This window comes from Topomyia yanbarensis, chromosome 3, assembly GCF_030247195.1.
Source record: "Topomyia yanbarensis strain Yona2022 chromosome 3, ASM3024719v1, whole genome shotgun sequence".
Taxonomy (NCBI): Eukaryota; Metazoa; Arthropoda; class Insecta; order Diptera; family Culicidae; genus Topomyia; species Topomyia yanbarensis.
In genome coordinates this window covers 160,775,623-160,789,977 of record NC_080672.1, presented here as the reverse complement: position 1 = coordinate 160,789,977, position 14,355 = coordinate 160,775,623, and the positions used below count along the sequence as shown (strand labels likewise).

The window sequence follows — 14,355 nt, the reverse complement described above, 5'->3', positions numbered from 1 at the left end:
ATTTAACAAAAAAGAAGAAAATAGCTCAAAAACCTGTTTAACCCACCTAATGGTGTAATTGTGCCTTTCTCATTTGTTAAAACTAGGATTCCATGGCTGGTTATGTTCAATACAATGGTGGAAATGTATATTACATATTCAGTACGATTTGCACATACATACGATCACGATCTTGAGATACTATGTGTCGATACTGAAACATCACTTGAAACTAGCGGCGAATCAAGGAGGAAGATCCGGGGGGGCCTGCAGAAAATTTTCAACTTGTTGAGAAATTTTAAACTAGTTTTAATTTTAAAGTAGCAACCCCTCACTACATACTCCTACCTAAGCCTATATAAGTAAAAAATTAGGGGTTTGGTTGACGATTTTTAGAGTGATTGCCTAACCTTTCTATATGAGAAAAGAAAGCCAAAGTCCAAAAAAGTCAATTTTCGCAAAAAAAAATTCTCGATTTTACATAAAATCACAACGTTTTATGCGTTTTAATGTCATTTGACATAAAAAATACAAATTCGATTTTGAAATATGCCCTTACTCCCCCTTTGAGAATTTTTCATTTCAGTTTATATGGGAATTTGCGGTGTGGTCGCACTCTTCAACCCGTAACTCCGGAACTGGAAGTCCAATCAATAAAAAATTCTATTGCAGCCGATGGAAAGATTGTACCTTTCATTTGAGACTAAGTTTGTGCAAATCGGTTCAGCCATCTCTGAGAAAGAGAGGTGACATTTTTTTCCACATACATACATACACACACATTTATACATACACACACAGACATTTTCTGATCTCGACGAACTGAGTCGAATGGCATATAACACTGGGTCCTCCGGGCCGGGATTAGGTTGATGATTTTTAGAGTGATTGCATAACCTTTCTATATGAGAAAGGCAAAAAAGTGAATTTCAGTGAAATTTTATAATAAACGCTATAACTTTGCTTCATGAAGACACAGAGCTTTATTATCCGCTAACTTATCATAGTTTTGAACGTTTTAAAACTTTGTTAAAGACACTAAACTTCAAGCATCGTACGCCAACCAAACAGTGAAAATCCAAATTATATCATCAAAATAAGGCGCAGATAAGACACCAAGACACTTTGCTACAGAGCAACAAGAAAAAATGAATACCTGAAGCGTTAGAGGTTTTGTCTTGCTAATGATTTTCAAACCCGGGTCAGGATATGTTTGGTAGATCAACTTTATTCGAAAATTAAACAAAGAAAAAGAAACGTCGCTGAAACTTCAGGATATAAAAGAATTTCATTTGCAATCAAAAGTGACATAGTCGGTCGAGGGATTCAGATCAACTTTTTTGAAAACTTAGGTTTAGCAATGGAACTAGGTCACATTTCTGCGTCTAGGTAGTACTCTAGACATTTGAATAACACTAAAAATGAGAAACTAGTGAACAATTTTTTGCCTGCAACTTGGTAACAACCTCAAGATCATCCAGAAAAGGTATTTTAAATTTCAACGAAATAATACGTGAGTTAGTTTGACATGGACTCTACCGGTTAAGACGTCAATTTCCACGATCATATGTCACTTACAGAAAAATGGTTGGATTTATAATGTATTTGAAGGCTTATAATGTCTCGTCTTATAGCCGGAAAAAATTAATTCCTCCCTAAGAAAGAAAAATTTGGTATCACCAATCTTTCTCCCAAAGCAGAAAATTTTTGGTGAAACCACTATTTGTACGTGAAGGGCAGAAATCCTAACTTAATAAAGTCATGGTTGAATTTCGACTACACCTCATCAGAAACTAACACTAACTTATTGCCGAAATAGTTTAAATTAGTGACATGACTTTATTGAGTTAGGATTTGTGCCCTTTCACGTACAAAGAGTGGTTTCCCCAAAAATTTTCGCCTTTGGGAGAAAGATTGGTGTTTACCCAATTTTTCCTCCTTAGGGAGGAATGTAGCATGATGCCTTCGCGTTGGCTTGCTAAGCCAAAAAAAAAAAAATTTGGCTTCGCTGTCTCATCGGCTTAACAAAACTTCTGGTCTACGTGGGACACCACGTTTGGGTAGTCGTTTGACTGAAATACAATTTCCGTTTTGGGATTTAGCGTCAAGCCGGCGCTAAACTATTCCAGCAATAAGTTAGTGTCGGTTTCTGATGAGACGAAATCGACTCGCAGCCATGACTTTTTAAATATTTCTATATTTGAAAGTGGAGATACAAAGGAAGAAGTTTTGACCACAATTGAACGATTTTAGGACTATTTTGCGTTTCAACCAAGCACTATCTGTTTAAACTGTGGTTCTACTGTTATGAATGAATCATATGCATTGGATTATAAGTAGTTGGAAGCGATGAAATTTCATAATCTTCATATTTTAGAGTCTGTTCTATTTACTGAGTTTTTTGAAACATCCCCTGCCTTCACACGTTATCTTATTTCGACTATCTGTGAAAAGCGAAATATGCCAGTATTTCGACGACTAACTACATATAGTTGTAGCATTTTAAATAAATGCCAACGCCAATACTAAAACAAAGCTCACGTTGTGGAAAAATTAAACTTACTTAGTAATACTATACATCAAAGGATACGAAAACAAACAGCATACTTTTACCAATGGTTCTGTTTTTGCGTTTTCCTTTCCTTTTACTCTAGTGTTTGTCACAGCATCATTTTGTTTTTTCAGTGTTTAAACATTTTTCTGTTTCAAAAAATTTAAACGTTTCTAAGCTACAACAGCATCAGATTGATATTCAGCTTACACTAGTTCCAAAAATATTCTAATAATAATACGACTAAACTCTTCTTGTAGTTAAAATTTGAATATTTACAACAAATTGTTACTCGTTTACAAGGACCACAGTGCCACATAAAGTTCGATTTGGTCCAGCAGAAGCAAGATTGGCCCACCTCAACCCAACCGAGGTGGGGAAATATAAATGCTATTTCCTACGGAAGGTTGACAGGTAGAGTAGGTTCTACCTTCGACCAGAGGGTAGCAGTATATACTAAGTAGCGTCGCTCCCGGGCGTACTCGTATCCGATACACATTGACCAAGGGTTTGATTTTGGAAGCTGTTTTTGCGAGAAACGGATGTCGGCAGGCACTGCTGATGTTGTCCCAACGTTGCCGAATTGAAACTCGTCTGCTGTGTGAGGGCAAAGCTTTGTTGTGAAGGAACGTTGCGTGATTTGATCAACGGTGGGTTCTTAATTGAAGACGAGAAGGCGAACCCTCGACGGAGTGTAGCTCTGGAAGGCAAATGAAAATGTGATATTTATTATCCAATCGATGAAAAGTTTTGATCAGTTAACCTAGTTGGTGATGGCGGTGGGTAGGATATTCCTCGTTGACTAGGAGATAGCAACATCATGCCGGAATGGGAATGGCTTCCGGATGAGCCCGGTACCGATAAAGTGTTACTGCGATATATAATGATCTGGGTAAATGGTTTGACTAGTCCTAAGTAAGGGTTATAACTTACGCATTTTGAGTAGAGTTCAGATTAAGATTTGGCATGCTTTGTCCCAGTGCACTAAAAGGCTGCACCGTAAGTGAGTTCGACGAAGTATGCATAGTCGTGACAGTGGATTTTACCTTCCATTGAGCTCCGGCAGAAAATTTCCCTTGCGCGGTAGAACCCGCCGATGGTACACCACCTTCGTCACTGGATAGCGAGTTCGTTTTTTCAAAATCTATCGACACTGGTTTGGATTCATTCAGATCGACGGACCCACTATGGCTGTTATTCAAACTACTAACTCTACTTCCGATTGAACTATTGAGCGGCGACTTTCGAATGCTAAGGCTTTCGTTGTTTATATTCATATTGCTGTTATTGTTGCTGCTACTATATATATTAATCATATTGCCATACTGCCGTGAATCGGGACCAGTACCAAGCTTCAGTCGTGAATAGATATGTTTAGCTTTAGTAATAGAATCGTACCAGTTTTGTGCTTTCGAACAATGCAACGTGAAGGCCGCTACCACCAGGGACAGCTCGTTCAGGTAACAGCAGTACAATGTTTGATCTTTGATTTGAACTGTAATCCGGTCGGTCATGTACGGTTGTCTGACGACCTGAAATGAAGAAATATTTTTAAAAAAATTCTATTTGAGAACAACCAGTTATGAGATGCTTATAAATATGGAGTATGCGTCGAAGTCAAAAGACAGGAGTATAAGGACAGAAATATAGTGCAAATGTTGGTTAGTGTACAGTAGAGCTCTCCACATTTTGAAAAAGTTTTGAAATATAGATGGGTCACCTCAGATTTTTGTTCTAGGTGTGAATTTAAAAACTTTCGCCAAAAATGACCTTATTTGGGCATGATTTAGAGGTGTCTCCAATCAAAAATCGAATTTCTGCTATAGTAATTTCACTTATCCTGAGGTTTAAAAAGTTTTACTCTCCCGTAAAATAACAGAGGTTGTTCCTTAGACATATCTTAACATGTTTTAACGGGTACACATAGCTCTAATCGCAATAGAAAACTTGGTAACTGAATTTTTATATGGAAAAGAATATCAAAACCAAAAAAATACTGCTAATTTTCCTTGGTTTTGACATACTTTTCTATAAAAAAAATCCAGTTAACAAATTTTCTATTGCGATTAGAGCTATGTTCACCTGTTAAAACATGTTAAGATAAGTCTAAGAAACAATCTTTGATGATTTGTGGGTATGTAAGGCCTATTAAATCAGAGTGTAAGTGATCTTACTGTGGAAACATAGTAAAAACAAGATTTTTGATTGGAGACACCTCTTAACCATGTCCAAATTAAGCCATTTTTGGCGAAATCTTCCCAATTTACACCTAGAGCAAGAATTTGGGGTGACCCATGTAAATTTTGAATTTAATTTAATTAATTGAACTTTCATTTGATTGCGTACCGGTATGTGTTTAACCTACATACCGCCAACTTCCCTCAAAGCCAAACCAAGCCAAAGCCAAAAACACTTTGATAAAATTCAAAAATGTTGCCATAATTCTAACCTTTTATGCGACGTGGTATATTTTACAGGATCTACCTAAATTAACGCAGTAAAAAATAAAAACGGGACACCCCGCACGCTATCCTCGGTCTCCACTACTTTAAAAATCATTTTTGTTATGGTCATTTTGATTTGAAATGGCATTTATAATTTCTATCAGAAAATTATATTTCTGTTTGCCACTAGTGTGCATTTTTGAAAATTTATTTTTTATTTTATATTATTTACATCGAAAAAACATTTGAATTGCTTTCGTTGAAATAAAATTCAAAATATCTCGAAAGCAAACAAATTTTGAGTTTTTTTTAACATCCCTGAGATTTGAAATAACATTTCGAATCATATTCTGCAAAAAAATAATGTTTTTGTCTGACAATTAGAGTGAAATTTTAATTTTTAACATGCATTTTGATTTTTTTGAGTAATATTACAACTTTGTTTTTCAGAGTATATTTTCAGAATTCATTCTCTACAACCCATTCTCTAACGGTTTTACTGGACAAAATACGATCATCGAAGAATAATAATTGAGAGTGGTGCATGCAAGAACTCATACGTCCTTTTAAATAAGTACTATTGAGTCAAAATAGTCTGAGTGTTAGTGGAAACAGGGAGATTCATGATCCGAACACAACGGCAAAGTTTCGTCCCATTCGGAAATGGTCAAGTTTTATGAATTTCTGCTTTCTGATGAAATCCCTCACTATTAAATTAGAGATTAGAATTTTTATCAATTCTGCAGTGCAGATAGACCTTTTCGTCACAGACACGCTCGACGTAGCGACCCTTTCTCAGCAAATGATGGACGGGAAACTGGAGACCGGCACGAACCAAGTGGGATGTTTGGTTTTCCTTCATCATTCCTTCTATACCGCGTCCAGATGAACGTATTTGTGATGTTGGCAGTACGAGTGTACTCACTTACGACCTCCGGTTTTGCACTTGATTTAGTTTACATTCAAAGCCAAAGAGGTCGGCCATTGAACGGAAAGAAAATCAATGCTCGCGTTCCTCGCACACTACCCTTTTCCCACTTGAATGTTCTGTGCGGGGTTCAGCTGACGTTCAACGCAAAATGTACACTGATAATATAAATTCGTAAATATAACGAAATCGAGCATGCAATGCACGAATTCATTCGTCGTTTTCTGCAACGAAGTATTTTCGTAAATAGTAGGTTTCGTTCATTTCATGTACAAGAATAGCCGCTTGCTGAACAAAAGCTTTCGTAAATTTTACACATTTAATGCACACTGCACGAATGTTATCGTTGATAACGATATTATTTTTGGTGAATTAAACGAAATGTTTTGTTTATTTGAATAAACGTTTGTGTATATTACGAACGATTTCATTGCTCGCACGAATTTATTTCGTTCATCTTAGAAAACTTTGCGTATTTATTAGCCTGTTGTTGTTTTCAGTCGATCTCTTGGGATCGATGTTTGACAACATCGATTTTTTTATTTTAAAAAATCGATGTGGCCAAATCGATTTTATTGTGGTACGAAGAAATGACCGGTTGATGAACGAAAGCTTTCGTAAATTTTACTTATTTAGTTTACGTTGCACGAATGTTATCGTTGATAAATAACATTATTTTTCGTGAATGAAACGAAATGTTTCGTTTATTTTAATAAGCCTTTATGTATATTACGAATGATTTCATTGCTCACACGAATTTATTTCGTTCATCTTAGGAAAGTTTTCGTATTCATTAGCATATTAATTTTTCAATCTATAATTTAAGATCGATGTTTAACAAGGGCGTTTTTTTTAACTAACTAAAAGGATCGATCTGGAAAAATCGATTTTATTTCAACCTGCTCACCTCTATTGGGGACTAGAAAGATAATGGTGTGAAGTAGTGGCCGCATGATGAACAAAAATTTTCGTAAATTTTACATATTTAGTGTAAATTGCAGGATTGTTAACGACATTATTTTTCGTGAATGAAACGAAATGATTCGTTTATTTTCTTAAATATTTATGTATATGATGAACGCTTTTGTTGCTCGCACGAATTTATTTCGTTTATCTTAGAAAGGCTTTCGTATTTATTAGCCTATTATTGGTTTCAGTCGATCTTTTGGGATCGATGTTTGATAACATCGATTTTTTTTAAAGAAAGCGATGTGGCCAAATCAATTTTATCGTGATACGAAGAAATGGCCGGTTGATGAACGAAAGTTTTTGTAAATTTTACATACTTAGTTTACATTGCACGAATGTAATCGTTGATAACGACATTATTTTTCGTGAATGAAACGAATTGTTTCGTTTATTTTAATAAACGTTTATGTATATTACAAACGATTTCGTTGGTCGCATTCGATCTTTTAGGATCGATGTTTGACAGCATCGTTTTTTTAAGTAAAGGGATCGATCTGGCAAATTCGATTCTATTTCAACCTGCCCATCATTGTTGAGGGCTAGAAAGATTGTGGTGTGAAGAAATGGCCGTTTGATGAACGAAAGTTTTCGTAAATTTTACTTATTTGGTGCACATTGCACGAATGTTGTCGTTGAAAGCGACATTATTTTTCGTGAATGAAACGAAATGTTTTGTTTATTTTAATAAATGTTTGTGTATATTACGAACAATCTTGTTGGTTACACGAATTCATTTCGTTTATCTAAGAGAATGTAAATGTAAACATATTATTTTTACATTGCTCCTGCAGAGAAAAACTCAAACTTATTCATACAAAACCAACGAGCATAGCTCAACTGAATCCGTACTGCTCCGGATTCTGGATCAAATGGAAGCGAAAGAGGTTCAAGAAATCTTCCTGAATCCGGCGGACACGGATACGGCTACTAAATAGTCAGACCGAGACCGATGTGATGATCAACAATTATCTGACGTATAGCAACAATGACTTCATAATTTACCTCTGTTGAAGCTCCTTTGACGTTGACGGTTTGACGAATGGTGCTCGTAAATATTATAAAGACTTTCGTATATACCAGCGAACAATTCGTTTGCCTAATGAAGCCATTTCGTAATAAGCCAACGAAAGTCGTTTCGTGGTTTTCACGAAAAACTCGTAATAAAAAATAAAAATGTTTCAATAAAACTACGAACGATTCATTATATGTACGAAAAATTCGCATATTTTATGAAAATTTTCTGTACGAAACTAATTCTTAGCGATTTACGAATATATTCTATCAGTGTACCGGCCACCAAATGAAAACAGTTTACTTCCATCGTAAAAGAAGCTTCGAGCGAAAACTTGTCTGGCCCGATTGATCCGTCGTCGAATTGTGCGGCCTAATCATGGTGCAGGTAATAACTTCAATCACAAAACCCATCATATCCATTATTACCAGTAACTGTACATTCTACAGAATTAGCTTAACAACATTGTTTTCTAATCAGATAGCGCAAAAATCTTCATTCATTACAACGGCAGACGCTCAAAAAAAGCTTGTAAAACTCCGACGGAATATTTTCAAACGGAGCTGCTGTATTGAAATGATGCAAAACCGACATGTTTTTTCAGTTGGCGTCCTGGATTGCAAGAGAATAGCTTGATTGATTTTCATTACAATTGATATCAAATTAAAGGTAGTTTCAATCTGTTTAATGTGGACCTCAAAAAATGAAAATAAATTCTTTCACTATTTTGGCTAAAACGATAAAAAACGATTATTTATTGTCGAAAATTGTGAAAACAAATATTTTTGGTTTACATTGAAGAGCTTGAAATTACCTTTCATTTGAAATCAATATAATGAAAATTTATCAAGCCGTTCTTCTGTAATCAGGGTCACCAACTGAATCGCCTTTGTGCGTTAATTCTCCTCAATTGAACGAATATACTTTAACGAAAAAAAAATTTATTATATTTAAATAACGTCTTCAAAATAGAAAACAGAAGTCTTCAAAAATAGAAATAGTTTTTAGCTTGTAAACTTTTTTGAAACACGTGCAAAGATTGAGTATGGGTTTGACCGTTTATATGATAATCTCCCCTTAATGGATTTTGGTCAGCTTTCCGACCAAAATACTTATCGTATTATCTTCTCTACCACAAGACCACAAGTGCACAGATCATTTCGACCAAAGCATGATTTTTGAAATGGATACATGAATGTTTTATCTTCTTTACCACGTAACAATCGAAAAACTCTCATATATATTTATTCGTTTAGATGATGTTCCCAAAAATAGTATTGTGTATGATGTGCGTTGGACTGTGGGTCTATTCTTAGTGCACGGATTCTCACGTGTTCGTATCGAATAAGCAAATACCTGAGTAGAGTTTGTTTCGTTACGGTTTACAAACAAATTTCATACATATATACACGACTGCGTAGCTGTTCAGTAACGTCTCGATTTCACTAACCAGGTTAAATCTACCAAACACATTTCAAAAAGTCAGCTGTTCTTTAGTGTTTTAATTCAGAAACTGCAGAGCAGATGCTTCGTGCACGACTGTCTCATTGGGACGATAAAATATTACCAAAATTGTGAAAAAGAGTTAAAAGTAGAAATAACAGAAATAAATAAGGGTCATTCCACGCGAAGTGATCAAAAAAAGATGCAAACCTGAAATCGACCTTCACGGATTTGAACCAAATTTGGAGGAATTATTCATCTAGGGCCAATATATAAAAACCCAAATTTTTGTGTCAATTGAACCACCCCCCGGGTCATAGGAGCACCCCCGTTTTGGCAAATTGCCAAAACCCTTGATTTTCTTTTGATCATATCTCCGGTTCTTATTACTCTAGAATCAAACCGCTAGATGGATTTTGAAGAAAATTGTTCAAGGAGTCTAGAAAAAATATTAATTTTTGACGACAGTGCTGCCAACTATGCGATTTTTTTCAGTTAAATGTTGAAAGTTAATTTTTCTCTCAATACTTATATTTTAATTTTGAAAATTTTAATGCCATCGCGTTCCTCAGACATTTTTACATAAAAAACACTTATAATCTCAATATAATTTGAGCGCATCCTGAAATACACCGTTTGGAAGGAAAAAAATCGCATTTCTCATATAAAAATCCATTTTTTTTGGCTGAAATTGAGAAAATCTTCAAATGGTCATAAAATCGATCTTGATCGGCTAGAACCAAACCAAAAACGTAGTTTTTTATCATTTCTCGTGTACTTTACGAAAAATAATGTTTGAACTCAGAATACTCAACTTGGTTTTTAGTGTTGTGCGCTTGCGATTTTATATGGGAAATTGCGGTTTTTTCTCTTCAAAACGGAATATCTCAGGATTCGCTCAAATTATATTGAGATTATAAGTATTTTTTATGTAAAAAAGTCTGAGGAACACGATGGTATTAGAATTTTCAAAATTAAAATATACGTATTGAGAGAAAAAAAAGCTTTCAATATTTAACTAAAAAAAATGGCTAAGTTGGCAGCACTGCCGCCAAAAATTTGTATTTTTTCTAGATTCCTTGAACAATTTTCTTCAAAATCCATCTTGCGGTTTGTTCTACAGTAAATAGAACCTGAGATATGATCAAAAGAAAATCAAGGGTTTTGGCAATTTGCCAAAACGGGGGGTGCTTCCATGATCCGAGGGGTGGTTCAATTGACACAAAAATTTGGGTTTTTATATATTGGCCCTAGATGAACAATTCGTCCAAATTTGGTTCAAATCCGTGAAGGTCGATTACACATGCCTTGATCACTTCGCGTGGAATGACCCAACTTATTAATATTATCGTTTGTATAATCCATACATTTCTGTAGAACATGCACTATTGCGTACTATTGTAGAACGTGTACATGTACTATTTAATCACGCATTTGAACTTTGGCTTTGTCATGTATCTAGTTCTACATCACATCGTACCGTCCCGCCATGAAACTCCATGTAGGTCACCTACCTTTAAATTTTCATGTTTGTTCTTTTTGCACACCAACAGAAAGTCCGTGAGTAGAAAACAGTGAACATCCATCTGAAAGAAAAACATGCACAAATGATGATATTGCGTGTGTTACAACATTCCATGTACTATCTTGGACGATGTAGCGGTGAAATCAATCCATCACTCCCCTACTTATACATATATGCAGTTCCGTCCCAATAGAGAAAAAAATCTCACCTTCGCTGAGACTGATATGAGGATAGTTGTCGATTTATTTTAGTTGCATTCTTAGTAATGAAAGTGCTCTTACCTTTCCGTAACTGTCCTTAAATTTAAGATCTCCTTCCAAAAACAACTTCCTTCCCTCACACGTTCCTAGCATCGGCAAGCATAGGTCGAACATCGTGCTGTAATGTTTCACCATTTTTTCCAAGTTTTCACTGTTGCAATCGACAACCTCGTATGAATCTATTCGTGCATTGATACCTTTTAGCCTTTCGTTTTCCTGCCGGGTGGTAAGATGAGTGTTTACGCCAGCAACGAACTCTTCGACCGAGTGTATCTGTATTGAAAGAAAATTTAAAGCATTATCGAAAGCAGTATAAGGGGTTACACCACTATAGAACATGAAAAAATAGGCATATTTCAGGAATTTCTCTAGACGCAATAAAGAGGCGAGTCGAGATCTTGTAAAATGGAATGCACAATACTAGTTTTGAAGCACAAAAGCTATTTTTTAAAGTAATTCTATCCCGTAGACGCGTCTTTTTGGAAAGGGTTCACGGCCGGAGCCCTATCTCCCGTAATTGTTAACATAGAGTTTAAAACTAAAACTCTTCTGATTCCCTATAACAATAGCAAGTGACGTCGATATTTTGATTTTTCGAGAAAAAATCTGTTTTAATCCACCTAGTGGTGCAATTGCGCCTTTCTCATTTGTCCAAACAACGATTCCATGGCTCATTATGTTCAATACAATGGTGGAAATGTATATTACATATTCAGTACGATTTGCACATAGTACATGCAATGGATCGACAGCGACGATTTTGAGATACTGTGTGTCGACACTGAAACATCGCTTGATACCAGCGGCGAATCAAGGAGGAAGATCCGTCAAGAAATTTTAAACTAGTTATAATTTTAAAGTAGCCACCCCTTACTGCATACTCCTAATTAAGCTTATACAAGCCAAAAAATAAAAAGGCTGGGATTAGGTTGACGATTTTTAGAGCGATTGCGTAACCTTTCTATATGAGAAAGGCAATAATGTGCCAGTCAATTCTCAATGTGCCAATGTGCCAGTCAATTCTGTGCAAAGTCAATTCTCGTCAAAAAATTTTCGAGATTATATCAAATCTCAACGTTTTGTGGATTTTAAAGTCATTTGGCATCCAAAATACAAATTCGATTTTAAACTCCCCCTTTGGGAATTTTTCATTTCAGTTTATAGGGGAATTTGCTGTGTGGTCGCACTCTTCAACCCGTAACTCCGGAACCAGAAGTCCAATCAACAAAAAATTCAATGGCAGCCGATTGGAAGGTTGTACCTTTGATTTGAGACTAAGTTTGTGCAAATCGATCCAGCCATCTCTGAGAAACAGAGGTGACATTTTTTTCCACATACACACATACATACACACAGAAAGGGTGCGTCTGGGGTAGATGGCACGTGCGTATTTGCTATAACACACGCAGATGTCAATCTATCGGCCATAATTTTGACACTGTAAACCATGAGATAATGCTAACGAAGCTTGATAAACTTGGATGCACTGCCCGATTCTGCCGTTGGCTTCGATCATACCTTGTTCGCCGTAAAGTGGTTGTACAAATTGGTGACAATGAATCTGAGTCCTTTTCCAACCATCCTGGAGTTCCTCAAGGTAGTACGCTTGGTCCGCTACTATCTTCGTATCTAAGCTTCTTCTCGCCGAATATGATGTTCCCGATCTCTTATCACAAATTAACCCCTACGCACCAACCCCTTCGTCCTCGAACACTGCTGCAGACTGAAATGCGTAACACTAACTACGCTGCCAACAGCCCGATACTAGCAATGGTCCGTCGCTTCAACGATTTTACCGACATCTTCGACTCCGTCATTAGTTCTGCACAGTTTAGAAATCGTTTGTCATCACTTTAGGTTAATTATTTGTAATTTAGTTCATTAAGACTCATTGTCAGATGGACGTAAATTGTTAAATACATACAAATACATACATACAAAAACTGACAGTGATAAATATATAGTGTAAACAATACACTCTAAACTATTTCTGCCCCAATTTTCAAGAGAAAATACCCAACGAGTCATTTTTTACAGCGTTTTTCCGCGATGCAATTTGATGTGGGACACCCTTTAATAGTGTTTTTATCGAAACCGAGTTTTTCAGATTGGCGAACACGATAGCTCAAAAACTAATCAATGATTTTAGTGGTGTATTTTTACTCGATTAACGCAAATAATCGATTAATTTCTTAAAAAATCGACAAATTAATAATCGATTAGAAGCTTTTGGTATAATCGAGTAAATCGATTATCTGATATCATTTTTTTTTGTTGGAGACGGACTACTGCGACCAATATTTAGATCTATTGTGGTATGCCCCTTCCTTAATCTAAGTGTACTATCAACTATGACATATCACTATTGATGAGTGATTGTTTGCAAATGAAGATTTCGACTGTTACGGTGTATATAAGATTTATTTTAACGGCTTTGTCAGTCTTTTGATAAATAATGGAACGAATTTTAATATTTGTCCGACGTTTCGATGCTTTTTGGCATCATCTTCAGGGGAAACTAGTTTATAATGTCATGATTAGTCTGGTTTTGGGTTGATACATAGTTCTTGTACTTACAATATAGTTCGTCCTTTGTCTAAATGCTTTGATAAGCTGAATGTCTGAGATATTGTTTGTTGTTCGTACATCTGTGCGTATCTGGATGGACAATAATATAAATCTTACGTAATATGTGCCATAAGTTGTAAAAAATAAAATAAAAATATAAATTTTGAAATATTGCTTACAAGTCGCCTAATATCAATTTTGGTTGAACCTATTATTTCGATTATTTGCGCCCTGTTGTATCTACTCCTTGCGCCCTGTTGTATATAGATACTGTGTGTGCAATGGCGGTCATAGTTTTGGGCATCGATAAATAGTCGATATTGTTGACATTTGGCTCTTTAGATGGAAAGAGAAAGCAAGAGATTGTTCAACGTTACGTTATTTTTTGGTGTGTGTTTTCAACGAGTGTAGTATACCAGCGTAAGTTGTGTTGAGACCTTCAACATCTTTACGGCGGTTGACAGTGTTGGGGGTGTTGTAAATATGACACATCTCTAAGAATGGGAGTGTGGCGGTGTGGAAAGTGCGGTCTATTACAGTTGTGTTTTCTAGATTGAACCTGTGCTCCATATCAATACTATGTTCTATCAGTGCTGTTTTGCCTTTCAAATTTTCTATCTCGTCAATGTGCGCGTTTGATTGAATCAGCTGGTCTAGTTTGTTTACATTCGTTTTG

The 14,355-nt window shown here is 35.8% G+C and overlaps 1 protein-coding gene across 1 annotated transcript in view; it reads right to left on the bottom strand.

The window, feature by feature from the left end:
* Positions 1-247: 247 nt before the first annotated feature.
* The window catches only part of LOC131688961 (pleckstrin homology domain-containing family G member 5), a 267,837-nt gene continuing 253,729 nt past the window's right edge, over positions 248-14,355 (bottom strand). The window contains exons 15-19 of the mRNA XM_058973628.1: positions 11,133-11,384; positions 10,841-10,912; positions 3,464-4,062; positions 3,294-3,401; positions 248-3,230 (exon numbers count right to left, since the gene is read on the bottom strand). Coding sequence (XP_058829611.1) covers positions 2,987-3,230; positions 3,294-3,401; positions 3,464-4,062; positions 10,841-10,912; positions 11,133-11,384 — 1,275 coding nt within the window. The 3' untranslated portion in view covers positions 248-2,986. The remainder of the gene's footprint in view (positions 3,231-3,293; positions 3,402-3,463; positions 4,063-10,840; positions 10,913-11,132; positions 11,385-14,355) is intronic.